Here is a 22,471-nt window from a genome sequence, read left to right on the forward strand (position 1 = left end):
ATGTATTGACAGATGGTGGGGAGCTTGATATACTTGACTATTACCCATCCCGACTTATGTTATGCAATGGGGCTGATTAGTCAGTTCATGCAGAAGCCTCTCAAACCACATTTAGATGTAGTCATGAGGATCATGAGATATGTAAAGGGTACTATAGATTCTGGGTTATTGTATGCATATGGAAAATCCCTTAACTTGACATAGTTTACTGATGTTGATTGGACGGGTTGTGCCTATGATAGGAGGTCAACCAGTGGTTATACATTTGGATTGGGCAACAATATGATTAGTTGGCAGAGTAAGAAACAGCCTACTGTTGCATTGTCTAGTACAAAAGCTGAGTACAGAGGAGCTACCTTAGCGGCTTGTGAAGCAGTTTGGTTAATGAAATTGCTGAAAGACTTGGGAATACAATTGGAAAGCAGAGTGAGATCGCATTGTGATAACCTCAGCAGTGTTATGTTGGCTAGCAATCCTGTCTACCATGCTAGGTCCAAACATATTGAGGTTCACTACCATTTCATCAGAGAAATGGTTCTTACAGGGCAGATTGACTTGATTCATGTGAAGATTGAAGACCAAGTAGCAAATATATTTACCAAGTCTCTTGGTAAAGAAAAGCTCATATACTTCAAATAGCTACTTGGAGTCTATCAGATGGTTTGAGCTTGAGGGGGAGTGTTAGAATATCAAGCTCCCACTACTCTTCAGTCTGCCTATCTTTATGTGTGTGACCGATATTAGCTAGATACAACTGTACATGTGTGTGACATTCAATAAGTCGGTGTAGTTAGTGACTTAACCACAGTTAGTCTTGGTTAGTCATACCTATGTGTGTAAGTCTCTTTCAGTTTTTAGTATGTTGGAAGTATAATGAAAGAAGAACAACAATGGGCTGAGGCTCATCTTTTGCTCCACTCTGTCTCTCTCCCTCTCTTCCAACAAGGCATAGACTTAATGAATTACATGAGAAAGTCACAAAATGAAAACCTTTGCAATGCATGGGTACAGTTTGATCATACTCACTGAGTAAATGGTTGGGTTATAATGGCCTACCACGTGTATGTGCTAAGGTAAGAGGTTTTCTTCTGCAACGCAATATAGTGCAATGCATTGAATCTCGTTCTAAGTTGAAATCTATTGTAGCGTGCAAGAACTAATGACAATAGAAATGTGTGAGATGAAAGAGGAGGACACTGCCATGTAGGTCTTGTTTTGGGAGTGGTTGAACTCCGTGATGCAACAATGCAAATGTCCACATGCCTTTTTTTTTTAATTGATGGTAGACAAGGTAGAAGCCAATTGGTTAGCAATCAGTACTGTCATCAACAAGGGTCCAGAAAATGTGATGGATGGGAGAGAAAGTTCGTGTTTGTTATGTGAGCAATGGATGTTGGCACAAACAAGATGCAACGATGCAAGTAGCATTGATAAGAAAGTGGTGGCAAAAAGGCCATGTGCAAGAGAGTGATATTCTGTTCATGGATATTTGGCTTAGCTAGTGGAACAACATATTTGTGCATTTAGGAAACATCATGTCTATTGTAAGCACTCTTAATACATGTGATTTTATGTTTTGTAATTTAATGTGTCCACACATCTTCTTTTACTATAATCCTTGACAATTGCAAGTTTTAAGTAGTGATGTGGAGGTTGCCCAAACACTAAGTACAAATCTCTTAGAGAGTTTACATGGTTCGTGGTTTGTAGGGAAGGATTCAAGGAGAGGATCTCATTGTACAATGCATGTTTGTCTGGTGATGGCTCAAGCATGGAAGCACCTTTGCAGTGAATTGTGGCTAGAAATATCCCAAGCCCACTACAAGTTGCACGTATGATACATGAAGCAGTAGCAAGGACTCCAATGTTTCAAGAGCCAACAAGTTTGGAAGGGAACAAGGAAACTGTGCAGAGCAAGAGGAGAAAATCAATAGAAACAGTAGGAACTTGTTCTCACAAGCTTGGTTTTATAATGGAAACCAAGGAGCAATGACAAAAAGGCTATCCTATGAAGATTTCATTTCATGGAGTGGAAGGAGATAGCACTTGTCCAATGGGTAACACTGCATGTGGAGGCTCCAAGGATGGGAAACTCTACAACATCACACAACAGTACCAAAACAAGGCATGTCTACTCTAGTGAGAAAACAATTCACGATTGTGGAGCATAGCATAAATCCAACCTTGTGGGCAATATGCATGACTCCACTAGGTTGCATGGTAAAGTGTATGGGATTGATCGGAGGAAAGACTAACTATAGCAAGATACTACAAAATTGTTCACAAGGTATTGTGGCTCCATGCTTCTTTTGTGAAAGACAACATCCAAGGAAGTGTGGTCGAAAGGCTCAAATTATGTGGTTTTGTCCAAATGATGTTACATATACTCAATATGTCTATAAAAATATAGTGTACACCCCAATTATTCCTCTTATTTAGAAGGTGGATGCAAGTACAAATATTGCACATGAAGAAATATGCAACTTGATGAATGGACAGTTTAAGCTAAAAATACTCACAAGGAGAGCATGCCATGCAACAAATGAAGTAGATGCCGCCATGCCTACAACATGGACAAGTCCATTAATTCCTCAGACCCTATATTTCTAAATCCACCTTCTATCCTCTATGCATAGCTCATCACTTAGTTTGGATTATGTATTGGGAATTTTGTCAGGCTCTCCCACTTCCACTTTTTATACCACTAAATTGCAATTTTATGAATCAATTTGTGTTGTAACTTATTTTATGTAATTGCAAGCACATGCGTATGATCTATGTTGCAAGCCTCTCTCTCTCTCTCTCTCTCTCTCTCTCTCTCTCTCTCTCTCTCTCTCTCTCTCTCTCTCTCTCTCTCTCTCTCTCTCTCTCTCTCTCTCTCTCTCTCTCTCTCTCTCTCTCTCTCTCTCTCTCTCTCTCTCTCTCTCTCTCTAAAGCAAGAAGCAAGAAGAGAGCTCTCAAGATTGCACACCACAAGAATGAGCTTATCCATTTACTTTTCAATTTTTATACATGGCCTCAATTTTTAGGCACCCTCCTATTGCATTTACCTAGTCTGGCCTTCTCACACTTGCACACACTATTTACATTCTTCCAATTATTTTTTAACTAGCTCAGCCAAGATCTATTTTTACAATTTGCACAAGAGTAAACTTCGCATTCTTTTACAAAAATAATTCCAAGTAACTTTCTAATTTCAAAAATTGCAAGCACTAAGATGCTTCTATGTTTCCTTTTTTCTTCTGCCTTTGTAATTTTCCAATTTTTCTTTCGCATTCTTATGCATGCTCCTTGGTTATGCCTTTGTAGATGGGGTTAACACTTCTCGATGCAGTCTATTACTTCTTTTGAATGTACCTTTAAGGATAGTACTATCATGTGCCAATAACTCCTTTTATCCTGCTAAACAAGTTAGAAAAATTGTGTTGACTATTAACACAGACCATACTTTCACACTTACAAATGCTTTGTATGTATCAAAGGTTAAGAAGAATTTGTTGTCAATTTTTGCACTTACAAGATTGGCTTGATTATCAAGTTTATTGATGATAGATTTACAATTTATGATATCTCATATGGTAATACAATTATTACTTCTAGTTCACACTGTCTCACGAAATGCACAAGCTAAATAATTATGGTAAATGTGTAGAAGACATGGCATGTGTAGTTATAGATTCTCACGTTTAAATGCAAAATTTTGGTGTACACATTTTAGTCATGTGAATTTCGCTAATGTATTGCACCTACAAAGATCTCATATATTGTCTTCATTGTCTACTTGAGATAGTTGCAAAATACATTTATAAATGTTACATATTATAAAATGTAGTATGTTTTATTTCCAAAAGATTGTTCAAGAGAGCTATTCACAAATTGCAAGTTATACAAAGTGATGTTCGTGGTCTAATGCAAACATCATCTTTTGGCAATTATGTGTCCTTTGTAAATTTCATTGATGATTACTCTAGGTATACATGAATAAAAGCTTTAAAAGCTAAGTCCAAATGGTTATTGGTACTTGAAGCAATTTACAAGCACAGCTGAAGATTGGTGAAGATATAAAGTGGGTACTCTCTGTTCTAATTGAGGGGAGGGGGGAAGGGGGGTATATGTTTTAAGGAATTTAATGCTTGAATGTGGTATAAAACATCAATATATAATGCAATATATACTGAAGCACAATGGAATAACTAAGAGAGAGAACGTATCTCTCATGGAGATGGCATGATACATAATTAAAATAGTTTTGCACATAGTTTACAGCTTCAAGATGTTTTGTGTGTAGCTTATGCATTAAACAAATGTCCCAATAAGATATTTAGGTCTATCACTTTGTATAAGGCTTCACATGACAAAAAGAGATTTGTTAGGACAAACATAGTCTCATAAATCTTCTCTATTGATATATGTCAATACTTGTATTGTGCTCTCAAGTTGTATGTGTGAATTCCTACAATCCTAAATCCAACATATCTATGAGAATCAGGATACAATGACTAGCAAGATAAATAAGATTTTGTACACCATAAATCCAATACATTAATATTATAAGCATTAAAGCCTACCTTTATTTTTCTATAATCACGATGTACATGTGCCTAATTCTATTCCCAACAACATGGGAGAAAATTTTAGATCCACAAATTATTGATATAAACTTTATAATTTTTATCACATGTATACAAGCGTTTAACTCTTTGCATGGAAACTCACAATGGATACATTAATGTTATTATTGTTCCTTATTTAAGCCATTAACACGAGTGATATAAATCTAGATGTCGATGAGGAGCTCACTTGAACCTATTCGACTAGCAATGTGAAGCTCTTCCTCAATAAGGATCCAATCCATGTACAAATTCAACATTACATTATCTTCTAATAGTCAATTACCGATTAAGGCAAGGACCCAAAACAAAGTTGGAATGACATAAGTGGAGTCATACTTAGACGTCCCTATGATGCAACATTGCTCTGCATTGGTCATGTTTCGGTAATCCACTCGTTCTAGCTATGCTAATAAGACAAAACTTCATTGCAAAACAAGGACTTGGATTGTGCTAGATAATTGAGATTGGTAAGATCCTCCGATGTTGTCTCAACACAGATATCTTTGAAGGAGGTAATTAAGCATCCTTTTATGGCTTGCTCAAGTGAGCCTTAGTCTATGATGAACTCATCAACGACTCAACCTAGCATCTATCAAAAGGGTTACTCAAGGTTATAGCATATAGTGAGTAAACATGTTATATGTTACTTGGGATTGAAGCTCATGGCAAACAAACAAGGTTGTCCTTAAAAAAATATACAAACCAAGATATAAGATATCATGATGTGCATAGGAACCATATCAACAACCAAAGAATGCTCATTATGGTCCTACACATAAACCATATGCTTGCATAGCATGTTTCTAGTGCCCAAAAAACCATTACTTACTAAGATCATAACAATTTAATACGTTCAACTAAGTTTCTTTCTATACAAAGGGATAAATTTCACACATTTGGCATGATCTCAGTGTCCATCAATCCTTACAATGCTAGTATTGTATAAGTTGCAACCTACATCCATATGGCTATAAAAGTGATTCTTAACATAGAAAGTGTGGGTGGACAACCAACCTTTATCGATACTAACTGCACTACCCTAGATGCTCTTGAATATACAAAGGGGCATCCATAACTTCCACCCAAACCAAAAATCATGTCTAATAAGAGTCCAATAAGCTTTCATCCATGACCAAAGTACCAAGGTAGTAAACGGACCGATGGGTACCATACATGAGAGGAGGTTTCTCAAGCATTATATCTTTTTATTGACTGTACGTGAGCAACAGATCACCAAAGCAACAAGCAGCATAATGTACTCTCTGCCAAAAGAGCTCCACCCACAAAGTGCTGCACCCTTTTCAAGGATGAACATTATGTATGATGACTCTCTTCAAGAATTTCATCAATGGCGCCAATGGTTGGCACTTGATTTTATGATTTAAAAAACTCAGCAGCGAATCAGTCCCTTCAGATTACTCTCAAAATCCTCATAAAGAGCAGTCCATCAGCAGAATTTTGCTGTTTTTTTTTCTTCTCCCACCTTTTCATGATGACCATGCTTCTGAATCTTTGAGTCCACTACACTATAGTCAAGCTGAAGCCAATGGCCTGTACGTGCACAAAGGCACAGACCTGAAATCTAAAAGGCATCATAAATAGACAGAACTTGGGAGGAGGTGGAGCTGTTGTTGCAAATGACCGAACTAAAATTTGAGAGCAGTATAGGACTGCACAATCCAGACTTCAAGGATCCCAGAGTGTCTTGCAGGTCACAACCACTGCATCGGACCCAAAGTGGCCTTCTCTTGCAGAAACAACTCATGATACTAAAATCCCTGTCAGCTGGAACTCACCATGTTAGTTTGCACATGCATGCAAACATTAGCTAAGGTAGTAAGATTATATAACATTGCTGAGACAAACCTTGAGGTAGCTGATGTTAGATAACTCATGAGACAAATGCGCTCGTTGAGTCCAATCATAATACTTGGCAGGTAACAAGGCTTCTTTTCCTCTTGTAAGAGAAACTTGGATACATCAGATGTTATAGTCTGGATTGCAAGGGCAATGAAGAAGCCTCATTATGGCCATCTGTTGACACCCTGCAGTTTCCTGATCTAAAGCCACTAGTGATATTCAGGTTTATTGCACGATCCTGTTGATGTTCTGCAGCAACAGTGTGTGCATCTTTTTCGGCAGCTTGCTGTCTTTCTTCATTATTGGGATGTGAACAAAGATACGAAAGAGATTGCAACCATGGTACAATAATATGTTTACGAGTCAGATCATCACTACCGGCCAGCACATCAAATGCCTCCTCGAGAGCATCTGTTTGATATGGACTAGGCAACCCAAGGATCAGTCTTGCTACTTCTTTAAGTATGTGAGGCAAAACCTGCAAATTTCAGCCTTGATATTACAAACTAGCAGAGTTTCCTGATAAATACCATATCAGAGACAGACAACTTCTCAAGCAGATCTATTGCACTTGAAAATAGTCTACTTGCATCAACCTCAAACAGAACTCCACGCAACATCATTTAACAACATAGAAGGTCACCTGTATATCAACCAGAAGTATAAGATGTAAAAGAAGTGTCTGAAATTTTTTAGCAGTTTCCGACTCTTCTTTTTGTGGTTGGTGTGTCTCCTTAGATTGCTCTTTCATAGATAAGAATTGGAAAAATTCAGCACCTTTCTTTGCAAGACAACTGATGCAGTACACTATTACTGGGCTTCCTGCAGGCAAATGGCGTACAATTGCACCAACTCCAGAAACGAGGAGATCAAAGCTCAAATTTCTGGAGAAATTCTGCATGAGAGACAACAAGTTCAAGAACTTGAAACAAGAACTGTTTGAATGGAGTAAATGCAAAAAGCTTATACGTGGACCTCCAAAGTTTTCTCGACATAACTAGCTGCAAGCTGCTCCTTCACAGAGTCTCTACCATGTTCCATAGAGTCGTTAGCTTCTTTTGAATCACCTTGGAATGATATAAATGCAGTAAATAGTGCATGTGATGCTTGAACCAAAGTTTCAACTGGATGTTGTAAATACCTTTGTCAAGTTAAGGTTGGCACAGACAATGCTTTATCATTCATGACATGAATTGTTTAGAAGAAAACAAATGAAAATCACCGTTTGGATACAAAAACATTACTGGTGCTACTCTGCTTGCAAAGCTTGACAGTGGGAGCAAGTTGAGGCAAAATGGCAATACACGGAAGCTGAACAAAACACGTGCACTTTGCACTGTATCTTGGGTCCAAACATAATTTGGATAATCAGATTCTGCACACCCATAGATACAAATCAACAATTAGTTTGCTTGGTCGTATCTAAACCAGCCAAAACTAAGTGAAAGCTGCAGAAAGACAACTGAAATATCTACAAGACATTTGAGGTAGAGAAAAACCATGCACAAACGGTCTTAGATTCAATTTATAGAGCAAAAGTGAATCAAGCCAAGAAATGGTGTAGAGTTCTTGAAAGGGCAAAACATGGATTCTTGAAGAATTGGAAAGAGTCCTAGTAGATAGATTCATTAATATGCTCTACTTCTCTAAATAGTACATTATGAACCATGTATAAATCAACATGGTAACTCCCATTGAAAGAAAACCAAAAAACTGCAAACCTTCTGTCAGTCACTCTTAACTCATGAAGATGGAGGCAAAAAACTCACAAAGGGAGAATGTCACACTACTATGCTCAGATGAGAAAAAGAGCACAAGCATAAATGGACTCCACCCAAAGGGAACAAAATGGAAAGGGGATAAAGAACATCCCTCTCTGAAATGGTTAACACAGGAGTAAGACCACAACTCTAGAAAGTAGTGATGAAGGCTGTTTTGAGGTAAAAACCTTGGTGAAGACATCAGCCACATTGTTTCGAATAGGGAAATACCTTAAAATGACCTTTACCTCCTCAAATAGAAGATGTTTCTATGCCAATGTCATGGCTCTCTACATATGGCATAGAGAATGGTGGATACTCCAACTCCACAAATTATCACAAAATAGAGTTTTTCATGCGACATCACAATAAGCCCAATACCTCAAGACTCCATATCTCTAACTAGACCAACACAGATCAAGCGAAGAGATAATAAAAAAGACATGAGATCACTCCCTATGCACATCAATTGCAAAATCGGAATCTGTGAAGCCTTGAAGAATAGGCCCCCACTAGGGCATCGGTTGACTATATAAAGCAAAAAGCCAACAAGAACCTGGAACATAGTAGCATCCACCACCTAAAACCAAAGCTTCTTGTATGGTTCCATAGGTATTAGATAAAGACTTGAATGAGACATACCAAATACAGGCAACAACTTCAATGAGCTTTAGTAGTGACTGAGAAAAATACTACTGGGATATATTGAAATAATGCAATGGACACATATTGGTCATCTCAAAAATAGTCCATAACTAATGCATGATGTCAGCAACCTGGGCTCATGAGTGTTGAGTTTGATGTGTCTAGCTTCCATATCAGCCCCACTACAAAGATACTGCCCATAGTGTTTAGGGCACTTTCCATGTGCCAATTATGCTACGTCATCAGGTTGTCCATTCCTACAACCCACAATGCTAGATCAGCCATCTCCTTAGCTAGTGACAGTACATGGCCTCTACCCCATTGTAATTCATTCCATTCCAGTCATCCTCCACACTTGAATTCTCACAACCTAGGGCCTTGATAAATTATGCCACTCTTTCTGTTTTCTCTCTCCCAGTGTTACCTCATCTGCATTGTTCCCTGTTTCCATCACAGTATCAAAGCACAGTGTCATCTATTGAGCTACCAAAATAAGGACAGCACTAACACAAAAGGAGGATTAGTCCTATTTTAACTCCACAACAGCCCTAAAAAGAATTATTTCATTGAAAAAGTTGTTTATTTGGCGATAGGAAAAAAGCCCAAAACTCCCCTACATAAGGACATGTTGGGGCATCCATCGTCCCAATTCATTCAGCAGTCCATCTTCAACATCATCTTCATCATGAACCTACTCTCCTAAAAGTCCTGCCTCTCAAGCCATCTTGCTGCCCCTACTGTCTGTTGAGCTAAAATATGCATTACTTGCTGATAAGCCTCTTCAGCAGCCCCAAAACACACTAAAAATGCTCTGTTAGAGTAAAACCCTAAAACGGGGAGCAGTTCAAGAGAGTTCAATGGAAACCCTAAAACGGGGAGCGGTTCGAGAGAGTTTAGTGGAAACCCTAATTTTTGGGGCGCCCTTCCACATCTATAAATAGACAAGCTGCCCCCATTTAGTCACTATCCGTGTTTGCAGGTTACACCAGCCCACACACCCTTTGCTGCTGTTGGAGCCCAATTTCCAGCCTTCAGTCCGCCTCCATCTGCTGTCCAGCCATCATCGACTGCAGCCACATTATCTTCAGCCTGTCCATTGTTGTAGGCGACAACTATCAGCTGCTGGCGACTGCTCCAGACTGTCCCAAACTGCTGTTCCGCCTGCTGTCCATCATCTCCAGGGTCAGCCAGCTTGTGTTTTCAGCATTGCAGGCCCTGACACTCTCAGACACTGTTTCAGCCTGCTGTTTACAGCAGACTCTGCACAGTTTCCGGCCTCCAATCGGTGGTACACTGCTGCGTTTACCAATTTTCTGCAGCTTTATGTGCACACTTCCGAGGTTGGTTGTGTGTTGTTTGTGTTATATATTGATGATTTGATTGTAACATGGGATCATGCACAAAAGGTCCAAGAGACCAAGACAGCTTTACATCAGGCATTCGAGATGACGGATTTGGGGCTTCTTCATTTCTTCTTGGGTCACGAGATTTATCAGTCTCAGGAGGGGATTTTCATCTCTCGGCAAAGATACATTCACGAGCTCTTGGTGACTTTTGAGATGGAGACTGGGTCACGAGATTTATCAGTCTCAGGAGGGGATTTTCATCTCTCGGCAGAGGTACATTCAGGAGCTCTTGGTGACTTTTGAGATGGAGACTTATCGGCCCATTACTACTCCTATGGATATGAATTGGAAGGCCACTTCACACTCAGATTCTCCCCTGATGGATGCTTCGCGCTACCGTCAATTGATTGGATCCTTGATTTGGCTTCTCAACACTCGTGTTGATCTTTGTTTTACTGTGGGTCTTTTGGCAGGGTTCATGACTGAACCCAAACAGGTGCATTGGCAAGCTACCCTGAGGATTCTTCGGTATTTGAGAGGGACCTCTAACTTAGGGATTTCTTATCCCGAAGGTACAGATGCTTCAGATCTGGTTCTTGGTTCTTGCACGTTGGAGTGACTCGGATTGGGCTGGTAATGTGGACCACCGACGGTCTACTATAGGCTATTGTTTTACCTTGGGTACAGGTGTTATCTCTTGGAGTAGCAAGAAGCATCCCACGGTAGCCCTTTCTTCTATTGAGGCGGAGTATCGGGCTGCGTCTTCCACTACATGTGAGGTCGTGCGACTTCGGAGATTGTTGGAGGAGCTTGGCTACCCCCAGACTCGTCCTACTCTTCTACGGTGCGACAACGAGAGTTGCATTGCCTTGGTACAGAATCCTGTATTCCATGCCCGGATGAAGCACATTGAGATCCAGTATCACTTCATTCAGGAGAAGCTTCTGGATGGGACCATTAATGTGGAGTATTACAAGATGCAGGATAATCTTGCCGATTTGTTTACGAAGGCGCTTCCTCAAGCTCTTCTTCGGCAGCATTCCAGATCCCTCTGTCTTTTGACCTATCCAGGATCTGAGAGGGGGTGTAAGACAGTCATTTCCTAGACAGTCGATGGACAGCAGAGTATGGCAAAGTGCCAAATCAGCAGTACGGATGTCAGCAGCCACGTCAGCAGTCTGCACAAGTGCCACGTGGCAGCCTGCAGTCGGACAATACAAGCTGCAGTGAACAGTTTTTTTATTATTTTTTCTGCAGTCGGCTGCATTTAATGCAGCCGATCGACCTGGTGCTGGGCATTCTTTATTTCCTGGCTATTTATAGTTAGGTTGTGGCACATCCTTCTATCTAGTCATTCATTTCAGATTCTGATCTTGAGATCTGTTGGCTGAGACAGCTTGGGCTGACGGAGATCGAGGTCATCAAGTCGAAGACATACGCAGATATTTCCTCTACCTACTTGTATATTTCTGCACTCTTATACAGCATACTACACTGCAGATTTTGTCTCCTTTTCTCTCTCTCTCCTCTCTGTGTTCACTCTCTCTCAGACTTTGTCCTACGCTTTCGCATCACTGCACTCTGACATGTCGCCCGGTTGGCCCCAAAATTGGCGTCCTTTGTTGTATTTATTGATCATATATTGCAAATGAACGGAGTACAATTAAGATCCTCTAACCCCCTAGGCTAATCCAAGTGCCTCTCACTGTCAAAATTGACCAACAAGCCTCCAAACCAATTTGCCCCTTGGTTTACTTGGGGATTGACTTTTGCTCTACTCCTTGAAAGAAAGATTTGGCCCCAAATCTAATATTGCATGGTTAGCCTCTTAAATCTCCCTGAAATTTCTCGATTTCAGCTGCTGGAATTCAAGACCTAGGTCCTCAACTCTGAGCACACATCCCAAGGCAGCTGTTAAAATCCTAATTTCTACTGTAAATTAGGAGATTCATTGAAATCTCTTCCTCTAATGGCTCAAACTGTTAGAAAATATTAAGTTAACTTGAGAAATGGCTAGGGGATGAGAGCAAATGCTGTAGAGAGACAAATTTTAGAGTTTCATCATGAGAAACACTAAAAAACTGCAGTTGTCGTGCTTAAACAACCATAGAAGCTCTCATCTATAACTTAGGACCACCAGAAAGACTATCACCCCCTCCTATATGCTATCATCTACAGCAGAAGGACCTTGGGCTGTTGTCACCTGCTCCTGGAGGGCTCCAAACTGCTATCAAATGCTATAGGGCTAATCCCTAGTGGCTGCAAAATCACATCAGCAACCTCTCCTTACTCTCTAACAGCGTTTTTCTCAACTTGCATAGACAAGTTTTGCTAAGTGGCAACTTCTCATCTCATTATACAGCATTACCTAGCTTATTAAATTAAATTTTATTTAATAATTAATCTTGTGCTCAAAAAATTAATCCCATCAACTAATAATTAAATTAGCTAGGCCAATTTGTCTTCCAAGTATCCCTAAGTAATTATTGACCCTTAGACTCGCATTAATTAATTAATTAATGTCTAGTCTCTAATGTCACCACTGACATTAGCGACCAATAAATTGGTCTAGGCCAAAATCTGACACCAGGTACCACCTAGTACCTATTAGACATAACATATTACAACTTTTGCCTTGGATACCCACTACATTCTCGAGGTCCTTGGCCTATTACCATGAAATAACTACCATGTACATCACATATGCTAAACAACCTTGCACATTTGATTAATAATTTAATCAAATGTTATTGACAAGATTAAAGCATGTTAAAATTTCACATCCCCATAACAGACATCCTCCTTGAAAACCTTGCAATCGTCCTCGATTGCACTGCATTGTGCCAAAGGAAAAGTATACTGCACTATTAAGTTCCAGAAGGCATCATAGTCACAACATTGGCCACTGTTGTCCAACCATGTCAAATGCTTCAAATCTCCTGAAAATTTCCAGTCAGCATGTATATAACATAAAACTGAAAATCAATCCAAAACTGTTGCTGGAAACCCATTGGATACATCCATAACTCACGTTTCTCAACTGTTTTGACTTCAAAACCATGGTAAAGCATATTTTCAGCATAAACTGTTACCATGAAATAACCACCATGTACATCACATGTGCTAAACAACCTTGCACATTTTATTAATAATTTCATCGAATGTTATCAGCAAGATTAAAGCATCTTCAAATTTCACATTCCTGTGTGATAGACCTCCCCCTTGAAAACCTTGCAATCGTCCTTGACTGCACTGCATTGTGCCAAAGGAAAGTATACTACATTGGAAGTTCCATAAAGCATCATAGTCACAACATTGGCCACTCTTGTCCAACCATGTCATATGCTCCACACCTCTTGAAAATTTCCAGCCAGCATGTACATAACATAAAACTGAAAATTAATCCCGACTATTGCTAGAAACCCTTTGGATACATCCATAACTCATGTTTCTCAACTGTTTTGACTTCAGAACCACGGTAAAGCATATTTTCAACATAAACTATGGTTGCAACTCTTAGTAGCATTTACTAATATGCTACTATCCATGGAAAGAAATGTGAACCATTGAAAACTAAGCATAATCTGATCATAAACTGATCACTTTGCTGATCTGAGAACTGATCACAAACAGTTGTAAATGTGAACCAAAACTAATCACAAACCAATTGTAAAAACATTTTGGTATATCTAACGCAAAGACTGATGCAAAACTGATCACAAAAGTAACCATAAATGGTTTCAAATTGATCAAAAACTGAGCTGAAACTAATCAACATTTTTTCTCAAACCAAGGCAAAAACTCATGCCAAACTGATCATAAACTGATGCAAAAGTAAAGTTTCAGTGCCCAGGTGAAACTCATACTCATCTGCATACATCTCACAGTGACTAGTATACTGAGTAGTGACCCCATAACAGACATGTTGTCAACACAGTACCATGGATGTATACACAGTGACTAGTACACTGAGTAGTGACCCCATAGCAAACATGTTGTCAACACAGTACCTTAGATGTATACTGAATACATCCAAGATCCACTACATACAAGAGCTGTCCACAACTAGAGAAGAGGAACTACTACCTCCCCCTTGAGCATCAAGCAATGCTCCAAACCCCTACTCTGCTAAACCTAACTAAGCCCAAATTGACGTCAGTTGCAACTGAAAGGCATCTAGGTAAAGCCACAATAACTGAGGATGGTTTAAAAAGTTATCCTCTTCCATCCACTTTGCATTGATTGATGAAATGATCCTGAAGCTTCATGAAGAAGCAAATGGAAAATTTACCTCTAACTTTACTTGCCTCAAACCTACACTAGGTTGTAGGCCTTTCTTCTCCTTAAGCATTGCAATGCTTTATACTTTCACACTGTTGCAATTCCAACTTAACTAATATGTAACATTGCATCTGGTTTACCAACCCCTCATGTGTACCTAACATGCTAGGAGCATCAGATGCATTAGAAAACATTCTTTTTTGCATACTTTGAACCATTGCAATGTGACTGTGCATGGGAATTTACATACTACCAACCATACCAAGATACATTTTCCTATACATTGTATGCATTACTACCAGCACTTTTCCTCATGACCAACACTATACAGAGCATTTGCATGACCAGCATTAATACCATGAGTCCCAAACACAATGGGCTGCAAATATACATTGCCAAACTTGCCACTTTATGCCCCAGCATCATGCCAACATTGTTATACATGGGGTTATGCATATTATCAACCATACAATACATTGGACCTTGCACACCATGCATTGGTTGCTGCATACCATAAGGAGGTGTGTCATACATCTCCGTATGCGGTCCTTGATCCACCATAGCATGAAAACTAGTGCCACCACCAAAGTAACCTAGCTGCCCTATAATTGCACACATGCCTTGCTATCCAAAAAGCATTGGATTGGCACTTCCAAGCCTTGCATATGCATCAATTGTCCCACTGGCATTATTTTCTTATACTCATTATCCACATTTAGAACATCACACTGTTGTATTGCCTCTTCCTTTGTGCATCTTACTGTCCTGAAGCTCTCAAAGACAATCTTCTATTCTTGCCTTTGTTACCCTCCTTTAAGGGTTCAAAAAGCATGTGAACTAAGAATCATTTACCAATTGCATTAACATTTCAACTATTGTTCTCAACTGATCTTTACACTAGTCATCAAAGGCCTTTTCCTCTTACTAGTCATCAGCTTCAAGAGACCTAGAAAGACCCATCTCTTGTCCAATTCTCTCATTCTCAGTTTGTTGTCCATGTTGCATGCCTTGTCCAAGATTAGGCACTACATTTTCCCCAATACTTTGTGAACTTTCAGATTGAGAGGCATCATCCTTGCTTGATCCCATCTCACTATTTGAAGACATTCTTGTTGTAATGCTTAGCTAAATACAATTTCAACACTAGAGCAAGGCTTCTGACCTCCAATCAAGTATCTCAAATCCAGTAGTTCAAGGAAATTGATGGTGTCCTAACAACGGAACCGTGAAACCGCGGCCTAATGTGTCCTGCTTTCCCACAATAATGACAGGTAAGATCAGACTTCCGTCCACGGGACTTTCTACGGCTACATGACTTTGACCTGGACTTCTGAGAGTCCTTACCCTTATGATCATTATCATGCCTGCCATGTCTGCCACCTCTAACGGTCAATGCATGCGAAGAGTGGGAAGCATAATTGTTTTTCCTGTTGATTTCCTCAGTCAATAAAGCACTCTCAACATCTTTAATTTTCAACCCATCAAGCTTGTTCGTGCATATGGCAGTACGTCCACGGAACTTACTACGGCCACATGACTTTGACCTGGACTTCTGAGAGTCCTTACCCTTATGATCATTATCATGCCTGCCATGTCTGCCACCTCTAACGGTCAATGCATGCGAAGAGCGGGAAGCATAATTGTTTTTCCTGTTGATTTCCTCAGTCAATAAAGCACTCTCAACATCTTTGATTTTCAACCCATCAAGCTTGTTCATACATATGGCAGTACGTCCACGGGACTTACTACGGCCACATGACTTTGACCTGGACTTCTGAGAGTCCTTACCCTTATGATCATTATCATGCCTGCCATGTCTGCCACCTCTAACGGTCAATGCATGCGAAGAGCGGGAAGCATAATTGTTTTTCCTGTTGATTTCCTCAGTCAATAAAGCACTCTCAACATCTTTGATTTTCAACCCATCAAGCTTGTTCGTGCATATGGCAGTACGGAAGACATCCCATGAAACCAGCCTTCCTCTTCGAATAGGGTGGTAAATAACCTCATTAAGTACTAATTACAGCAAGCATAAAATTCACATAAACTGAAAATGCACACTTTACCATTTTAATCTTGGACAATGGACACTCGATTAGCCCCAAAACTGGCATCCCTTGCAGTATTTCTTTATTATATATTGCAAATGGAAGAAGTATGACTGAGACCCTCTGACCCCCTCCACTAATCCACGTGCCTCTTGATACCAGAATTGACAAGCAAGCCTCCAAACCAATTTGCCCCTTGTTTGCTTGGGGATTGACTTTCACCCTGCTCCTTGAAAAACAACTTGAGCGACTTATTGCAAGGACTAGACCTCAGCCATACTGCATTTTCATCACCCTCAACTCCAGTCTACTGCATCAACATTCTTCTTGGTGGTTTTGCTGCACTTAGGATCCATTCTCAAAGAAAAACTCTCTTTGGCACTCTCTCTTAGCCAGCTCCCACAAGAGATGGTGGCTGTTGGATAGTCTCCGCTCGTTGAGCTTCCTACATCCATATCACATTCTCATCATGCATTCGTTCACTGTCTTGTTCTTTCCTTGGCATTCTTATCTAAGTGCACTATGTCTTAGTTGTGTTCGTATACTCCAAGATTTTCTTTGTGAAAACGCTAGGTTATCTTCGTATGCTAGCAATCAAAGCTGGTGCTCTTCTAAAGAGTTATCCTACCACTATCATGGAAAGCTTGGTTTGCACAATTGACATGAATCTAACTCATAAAGGCTCAGACCCCATATTGGGATCTTCTGGTGTCTTTTCAGGCACACAACAGCCAGTTGCAATTCTGCCAGAGCTAAAAGGGATAGACAAATTTGAGGAGAGTGAGCTGCAGTTACAAAATATAGATGAGCAGGAGGAGCTTCAATTGTCACCCTTTTGAGTTCCATGATGGTTCAGGACTCTTATGTAGGAGCCAAGGGTTTAATCATTTCCCAAGCTCTGCCACACTGGTCTTTGAAGGTCAGCAGCAGCATGTTGTCTTACTTTGTGTTATGCCAATATGGACAAGCTTCTATTGAGGATGCTCTAACATAGAATGGATGGCTGTGTGCCATGTAGGAGCAGCTGGAATCCATTAAGTAGAATCAGAGAGAGATGTGTGTGGTGTCCAATGGTTCTATAAGACCGCGTAGATGGTTGATCATCACATGGGGTCCTTCCCTACATGCAGCTCTACTAAGACTATTACCCCTGCACTTGGATAAGCCTGCAAAACACTAACATGACAGGAGACAAAAGCACAGCTCAAGATATAAGGATTGGCATCTAACTCACCTTGCAATCATAAAGCGAGCTTCCCCAGTCAAACATCTAATGGCCCATTTTACAGGCTTCCTTGACATGCTCGTCTTAACCTCCTCAATTTCCCAAGTGTAAAGGTCATCCATAAGGCTGCCTGCTCTTAACCTTAGGTCCTGAGCATGTAACATACTGGGTATCATTTAAACTTGATGATCTAGCAGTCCAAGGAGGCTTCTCTGAATCTCAACATCTCATCACCTCCAGCAGTGCATGCCTCATAGCTTAATACCAAGAATAGGAGGAAATTTCCACCCTGCTTTCATCACCCCCTTTCATCTATAGGATAAACAAAATGATCAAGCTGTTGCCTCATTTACATTAAAAACGAGGAACAATTGTATAAAGTTCCAACAAAAAACCCAAGAATAAAATCAGCAAACCATGACAAAGGCAATCAAAATAAACTATTCAATACTCCTAGTCATGTATTGTCCTGGTTTAGTTAGCATCTCATGATCTGGGCAAAGAAGATATCAAAAGCATTGAAGTGAAAGAGTTATGTCATCCATAGTAATACCTGGTGGCTTTAGGACTTCGTCAAGCGTTGGAGATAGAGACACTAAATTGGGACATGCAAGTTCGCTTTGTGAAACCCACTCCACACTCCTTTGCACCAACTCGCTGTACTCTGGCACATAGCCTTGACGAACAAACTCTAAATAAGAGAGTGCACTCAATACTTGTGCAGCAAACAGCCCTTTATCATCTCTTGTTGCATGTATTTTCGATCTCATTGCAGATGAGAAAATCATGACTGATGACAGGAGTGCCATATGAAGAACACGAGTCAATGCTCCTTTTTCAACATTGGCATCCCCAAAATGAACTTTGTTAGCCAGAGAGAAACATTGTTGACTTTTGTAGGTAGCATGTGAAAATTGCCATAGCAAGTTCTCTACCCAAAGTTGCCATGTTCTATCTGCCGATCTATACTGCTTACAAATAGCATGAGATATGCCAGCTGCTTCTTGGAACAAAATGCCATCCACATGAGTCAAAAGGTTCTTGTGTTCATAAGGCCAAGTAGTTTGCAGTGTATTTTGTGGCAACTTCCAAAAGTTTATTCCATAGTTATTGTAAAAAGAACTTAAAGGTAATGCATCTTCTACTAACACAAACGTAAGACAGAGTAAAGCAGATGGCCTGTAGAGAAATCTATTACACCGTGATATAGATAGTGCCACACACTGCTCCCAATGCTTATCTCTTGTAAGTGTAGGTAAAAGGCAGCTCTGATCCTCATGTTGGAAGGCAAGTTCGATAGTAGCAGTTTCCATAGGTCTGCTAACCATCTCAACCTGTTCATGAAAACAAGACTCCATCATACTTGCCATTATAGATTCAAGAGAGATCACCATGCTTTGCCAATCCTGATACTTCTTCTGCTCTCCAGGCAAATGTTGAGAAAAGCTTCTCGATAGACCAGCAGCCATGAGCATTATGACGCATTTGGTGGTCAGGTTTGAATGATTGATGTTACCCTCTGCAACCTCATGTACAATTAATTTCGCACGAGTAGCACCTCCGAATTGTGCCTGACTGATGAATGTTGAACCACACCATTCCATGAGATGTAGAAGCAACAGCGCATCCTTGAGATTGGCAGCAGACTTTGACATTGAATCCAGATCTTCAGACCACAATGATAACACAGCTTGCAATATAGCTACCACATGATGACTGTCTGAGGACACCATAGCATATCCTAATCCAGCCAATGCTTCAATTAAGCTCCCTTTAGTTATGGCTTTTCTTTCAACAAGGCAATTTGTTAGAATTGCCTCTAGGCAAGCCTTTCGGTGTCCTTCTTGAACATGAGGTGTTATGCATATAGTCCCAAGAAGCAGAATAGCTTCATTGATGAAACAATGCGTGTCATCAGGATTCTCCAACACCTTCAAAGTGCTACTAATGGCTAACTCCAACGTTTGTCTTGATCTATTCGATAAATTGTGATTTGACTGACTGCCATCTGCTGATTTGAAGCTTTTCCTCAGCCAGATGCTTAGGAGCACAGCAGCCGAACGTCTCGCTTGACCAAACAACTCTTTATCAGCTTCAGCTGGAAATGATAAGATTGCAATCAAGGCATTGGCTTCTTTCTCTCCCAGCAGGAGGTTACGCCCGCAATCCCTTAGAAAAGCTAGGGCTGTCACATGCTCAGGCTCAAGATGCTCCCTTTGGATGCAGGTCCTCAATTGTGCCCAAGCACGAGCGACCTGCTGTGGTGTCGAAGGAGGCGCAGGCTTGATTGATGCTGATGATGGGGGATTAACCACCTTATACAACCAATCCTCCAGAAGGTTAAGATCCATCATTCAATGAATTCCGCAAAGCGTATCCAAGACGAATAGTGAGGCAATGCGAAGCAGCACTCCGGAAAGTTCTTTTACATGATCTAACGAGTTCTGCAAAGCACTCAGACCAGTAAGGATGCTCAGAGACGGGCACACTTTTCGGAAAAAAGAATCAACCATTGATGTACCTGGAGCTTGCAAATTGGTAACTGCTGGCAGCTTGCACCCGCTGCGTGGACGATGGAGGCTGGTGCCAATAGAAATTGAGACTTGTATCTTGAGATGACGATTGCGTGACTGCGGATTGAGGATTGCTTTCTCTTTCTGAAAACCGGATTGCAACTTGTTTATTACGCCAGTCGGGATGACACAGCATGCTTCTTCTCCACGCCGGCGTCACTCTGGCTAGCAGAGTTGCTTGTGTTAGAAGGCCCCGTTACATACAGACCCGTTATTTGTCCCTTAACATACCTACTAGACAAAAAGCACTTCTTTCATAAATAGTTTGTAGTAATAAAGAAACACCTTCATTTATAAAAACTTAGGGCCTTACAAAAGACAATATTGTGGCCACATCATGGTGGTTCTAAGTATCCTACAAGCCCGGCAATAGACACGTCCATGATTGAACTTGCACGTGGCAATTAAGTCAAGGCAATTGGACATGCACATCTCTTCAATGTTGGTCAACACATAAACAGTGCTTGTTGCAACAGGTTGCAACAATGCCAGTCGAAGTGGGAACCTCAAACAAAAAAGGAAAGGCTAACTTGTGGTCAAGTTGGCTTGGTTAACTCTAGTGGGTCTATCGACTCGAATCAACCCATTCCAGTCCCAAAATCAACGGCAAGAAGTTGTACTCTAGTGGCCACACATGCTTGACTTTGACTTTATCAACATGTTTGACTTGATGTAACATTCGTGTGACCCAACTTTAAGATTACCAATCAACTCCCATATACTGCTAATCTTGGAGACTATCTCCATCCAAGAAGGTAGGCTACATATGCCCTAGAAGGCCACTTGATTTTTGGTGAACCACATGAGGCCTAGGACCACAAGTCTTGACTAACTGTGCACAGCAAGATATCTATGCTCTTCCGTGGGGTCAATGAGTCTCCCAACACCCATGCCTACAAATTTTTCACCTCATCTCCAACTTGAAAAAAATGGTTGAATACTACATCCCATCCCAAAGCACACGTTGGAGGGATTCCTCCATTCCACCAATGCAAAGGCCACTTAGTGTACCTCTTTTTTTCAACTTGGAACCATAGAACATGACGCCTAGCATCACTCTCCAAAGGAGGATCTGATCATTCAATGGGAATCTTAGGGCCCACATGTTGCAAAAACACTCTCTAATCTTGTCCATTGGAAACTAGATGCCCCAATCATTCTTGAGTATTTTTACCTTAATGGCCCTTGTATTGAGTGACTTGGATAAGTCCTTCCCCTCTACCCCGAGGTAAGAGAGGATGATGTTCTTCATTGTAGTCAACTTCAAATTGCCGCTTTGCTAGGCAACCCAATCTCTAAGTTGGACTCACCTGGATAGGGCCCCCCAATTAGGTTTTCCTACAAATGTGCAAGCAACTGATCCCCCTCTCCAATCCAGTGCTTAAACTTGACTATCCCCTTTTTTACCAACTACAGGGCTTTGCACCCCAATCTAGAGATCAAGGGGGGATTATAACTTCTGGACCAATAAACGTTTTCTTCACTATCCACCTCAAGCGAGACATGGTTGATTTGTGCCATACTGAGCACAAGATCCCATGACCTGGTAAGTTCAAAAATGAAGTCGTGGGCTTTGACTTTGGATGGAGCATGTGACTAAGGCATGTCTAAGGCTGATAGCCCGTAAGTGTTAGAGAATTTATGATTGCTTACCTCCAATATGTCAACCAGCATATATACAGCCATCATAGATCTTGAAACCAATAGCCTCTTAAAAGCTTGGCTCTAAGAGCATGGACCTCCTTAGAGGGATTTGGGAGACTTAGTCCCCCTTCAAAAGAGGGGCTTTGAGCTTGTCCAAGGCAATAGGTATGGAGCATCATGCCTTACCTTGCTTACCCCTCCAAAAGAGGGGCTTTGAGCTTGTCCAAGGCAATAGGTATGGAGCATCATGCCTTACCTTGCTTACCCCATAAAAATCTGTTGACTATTGAGTCCCATTATTTCTGCTCATGCTTTCCCCACCTAATGTATGGTAAAAGGAAGGTGAACTGTGGATAAATGAAGTGATTAAGAATATTAGTCAAATGTGGAACGACCAATTTGTTGATGCCCAACTACTTACTTTCTCTCGAGCTTTGTTGAGCACCCACGAAGATTTGCTCAACTCCTAAGGTCCA

General features: G+C 40.6%; 1 protein-coding gene across 2 annotated transcripts; it reads right to left on the reverse strand.

Annotated features, from left to right (window-relative positions):
- Nucleotides 1-5,423: 5,423 nt before the first annotated feature.
- On the reverse strand, nucleotides 5,424-20,581 carry LOC148014866 (obscurin-like protein). Of its 2 annotated transcripts, none has more exons than XM_087665139.1 (7): nucleotides 20,300-20,581; nucleotides 18,332-20,222; nucleotides 7,707-7,848; nucleotides 7,449-7,614; nucleotides 7,117-7,368; nucleotides 6,480-6,951; nucleotides 5,424-6,391 (listed from the first exon to the last, which is right to left on the reverse strand). In XM_087665139.1, the coding sequence occupies exons 2-6, from the start codon at nucleotides 20,130-20,132 to the stop codon at nucleotides 6,601-6,603; spliced, it is 2,712 nt and encodes a 903-aa protein (XP_087521265.1). In that variant the 5' UTR covers nucleotides 20,133-20,222; nucleotides 20,300-20,581; the 3' UTR covers nucleotides 5,424-6,391; nucleotides 6,480-6,600. The 2 variants fall into 2 exon arrangements, with proteins under 2 accessions (XP_087521265.1, XP_087521264.1); XM_087665138.1 differs by having other exon boundaries at nucleotides 5,424-6,398.
- Nucleotides 20,582-22,471: the final 1,890 nt, after the last annotated feature.

Source organism: Lygodium microphyllum, chromosome 24 (genome assembly GCF_053477565.2).
Source record: "Lygodium microphyllum isolate KBCC chromosome 24, Lygodium_microphyllum_v1.1.10, whole genome shotgun sequence".
Lineage (NCBI taxonomy): Eukaryota > Viridiplantae > Streptophyta > Polypodiopsida > Schizaeales > Lygodiaceae > Lygodium > Lygodium microphyllum.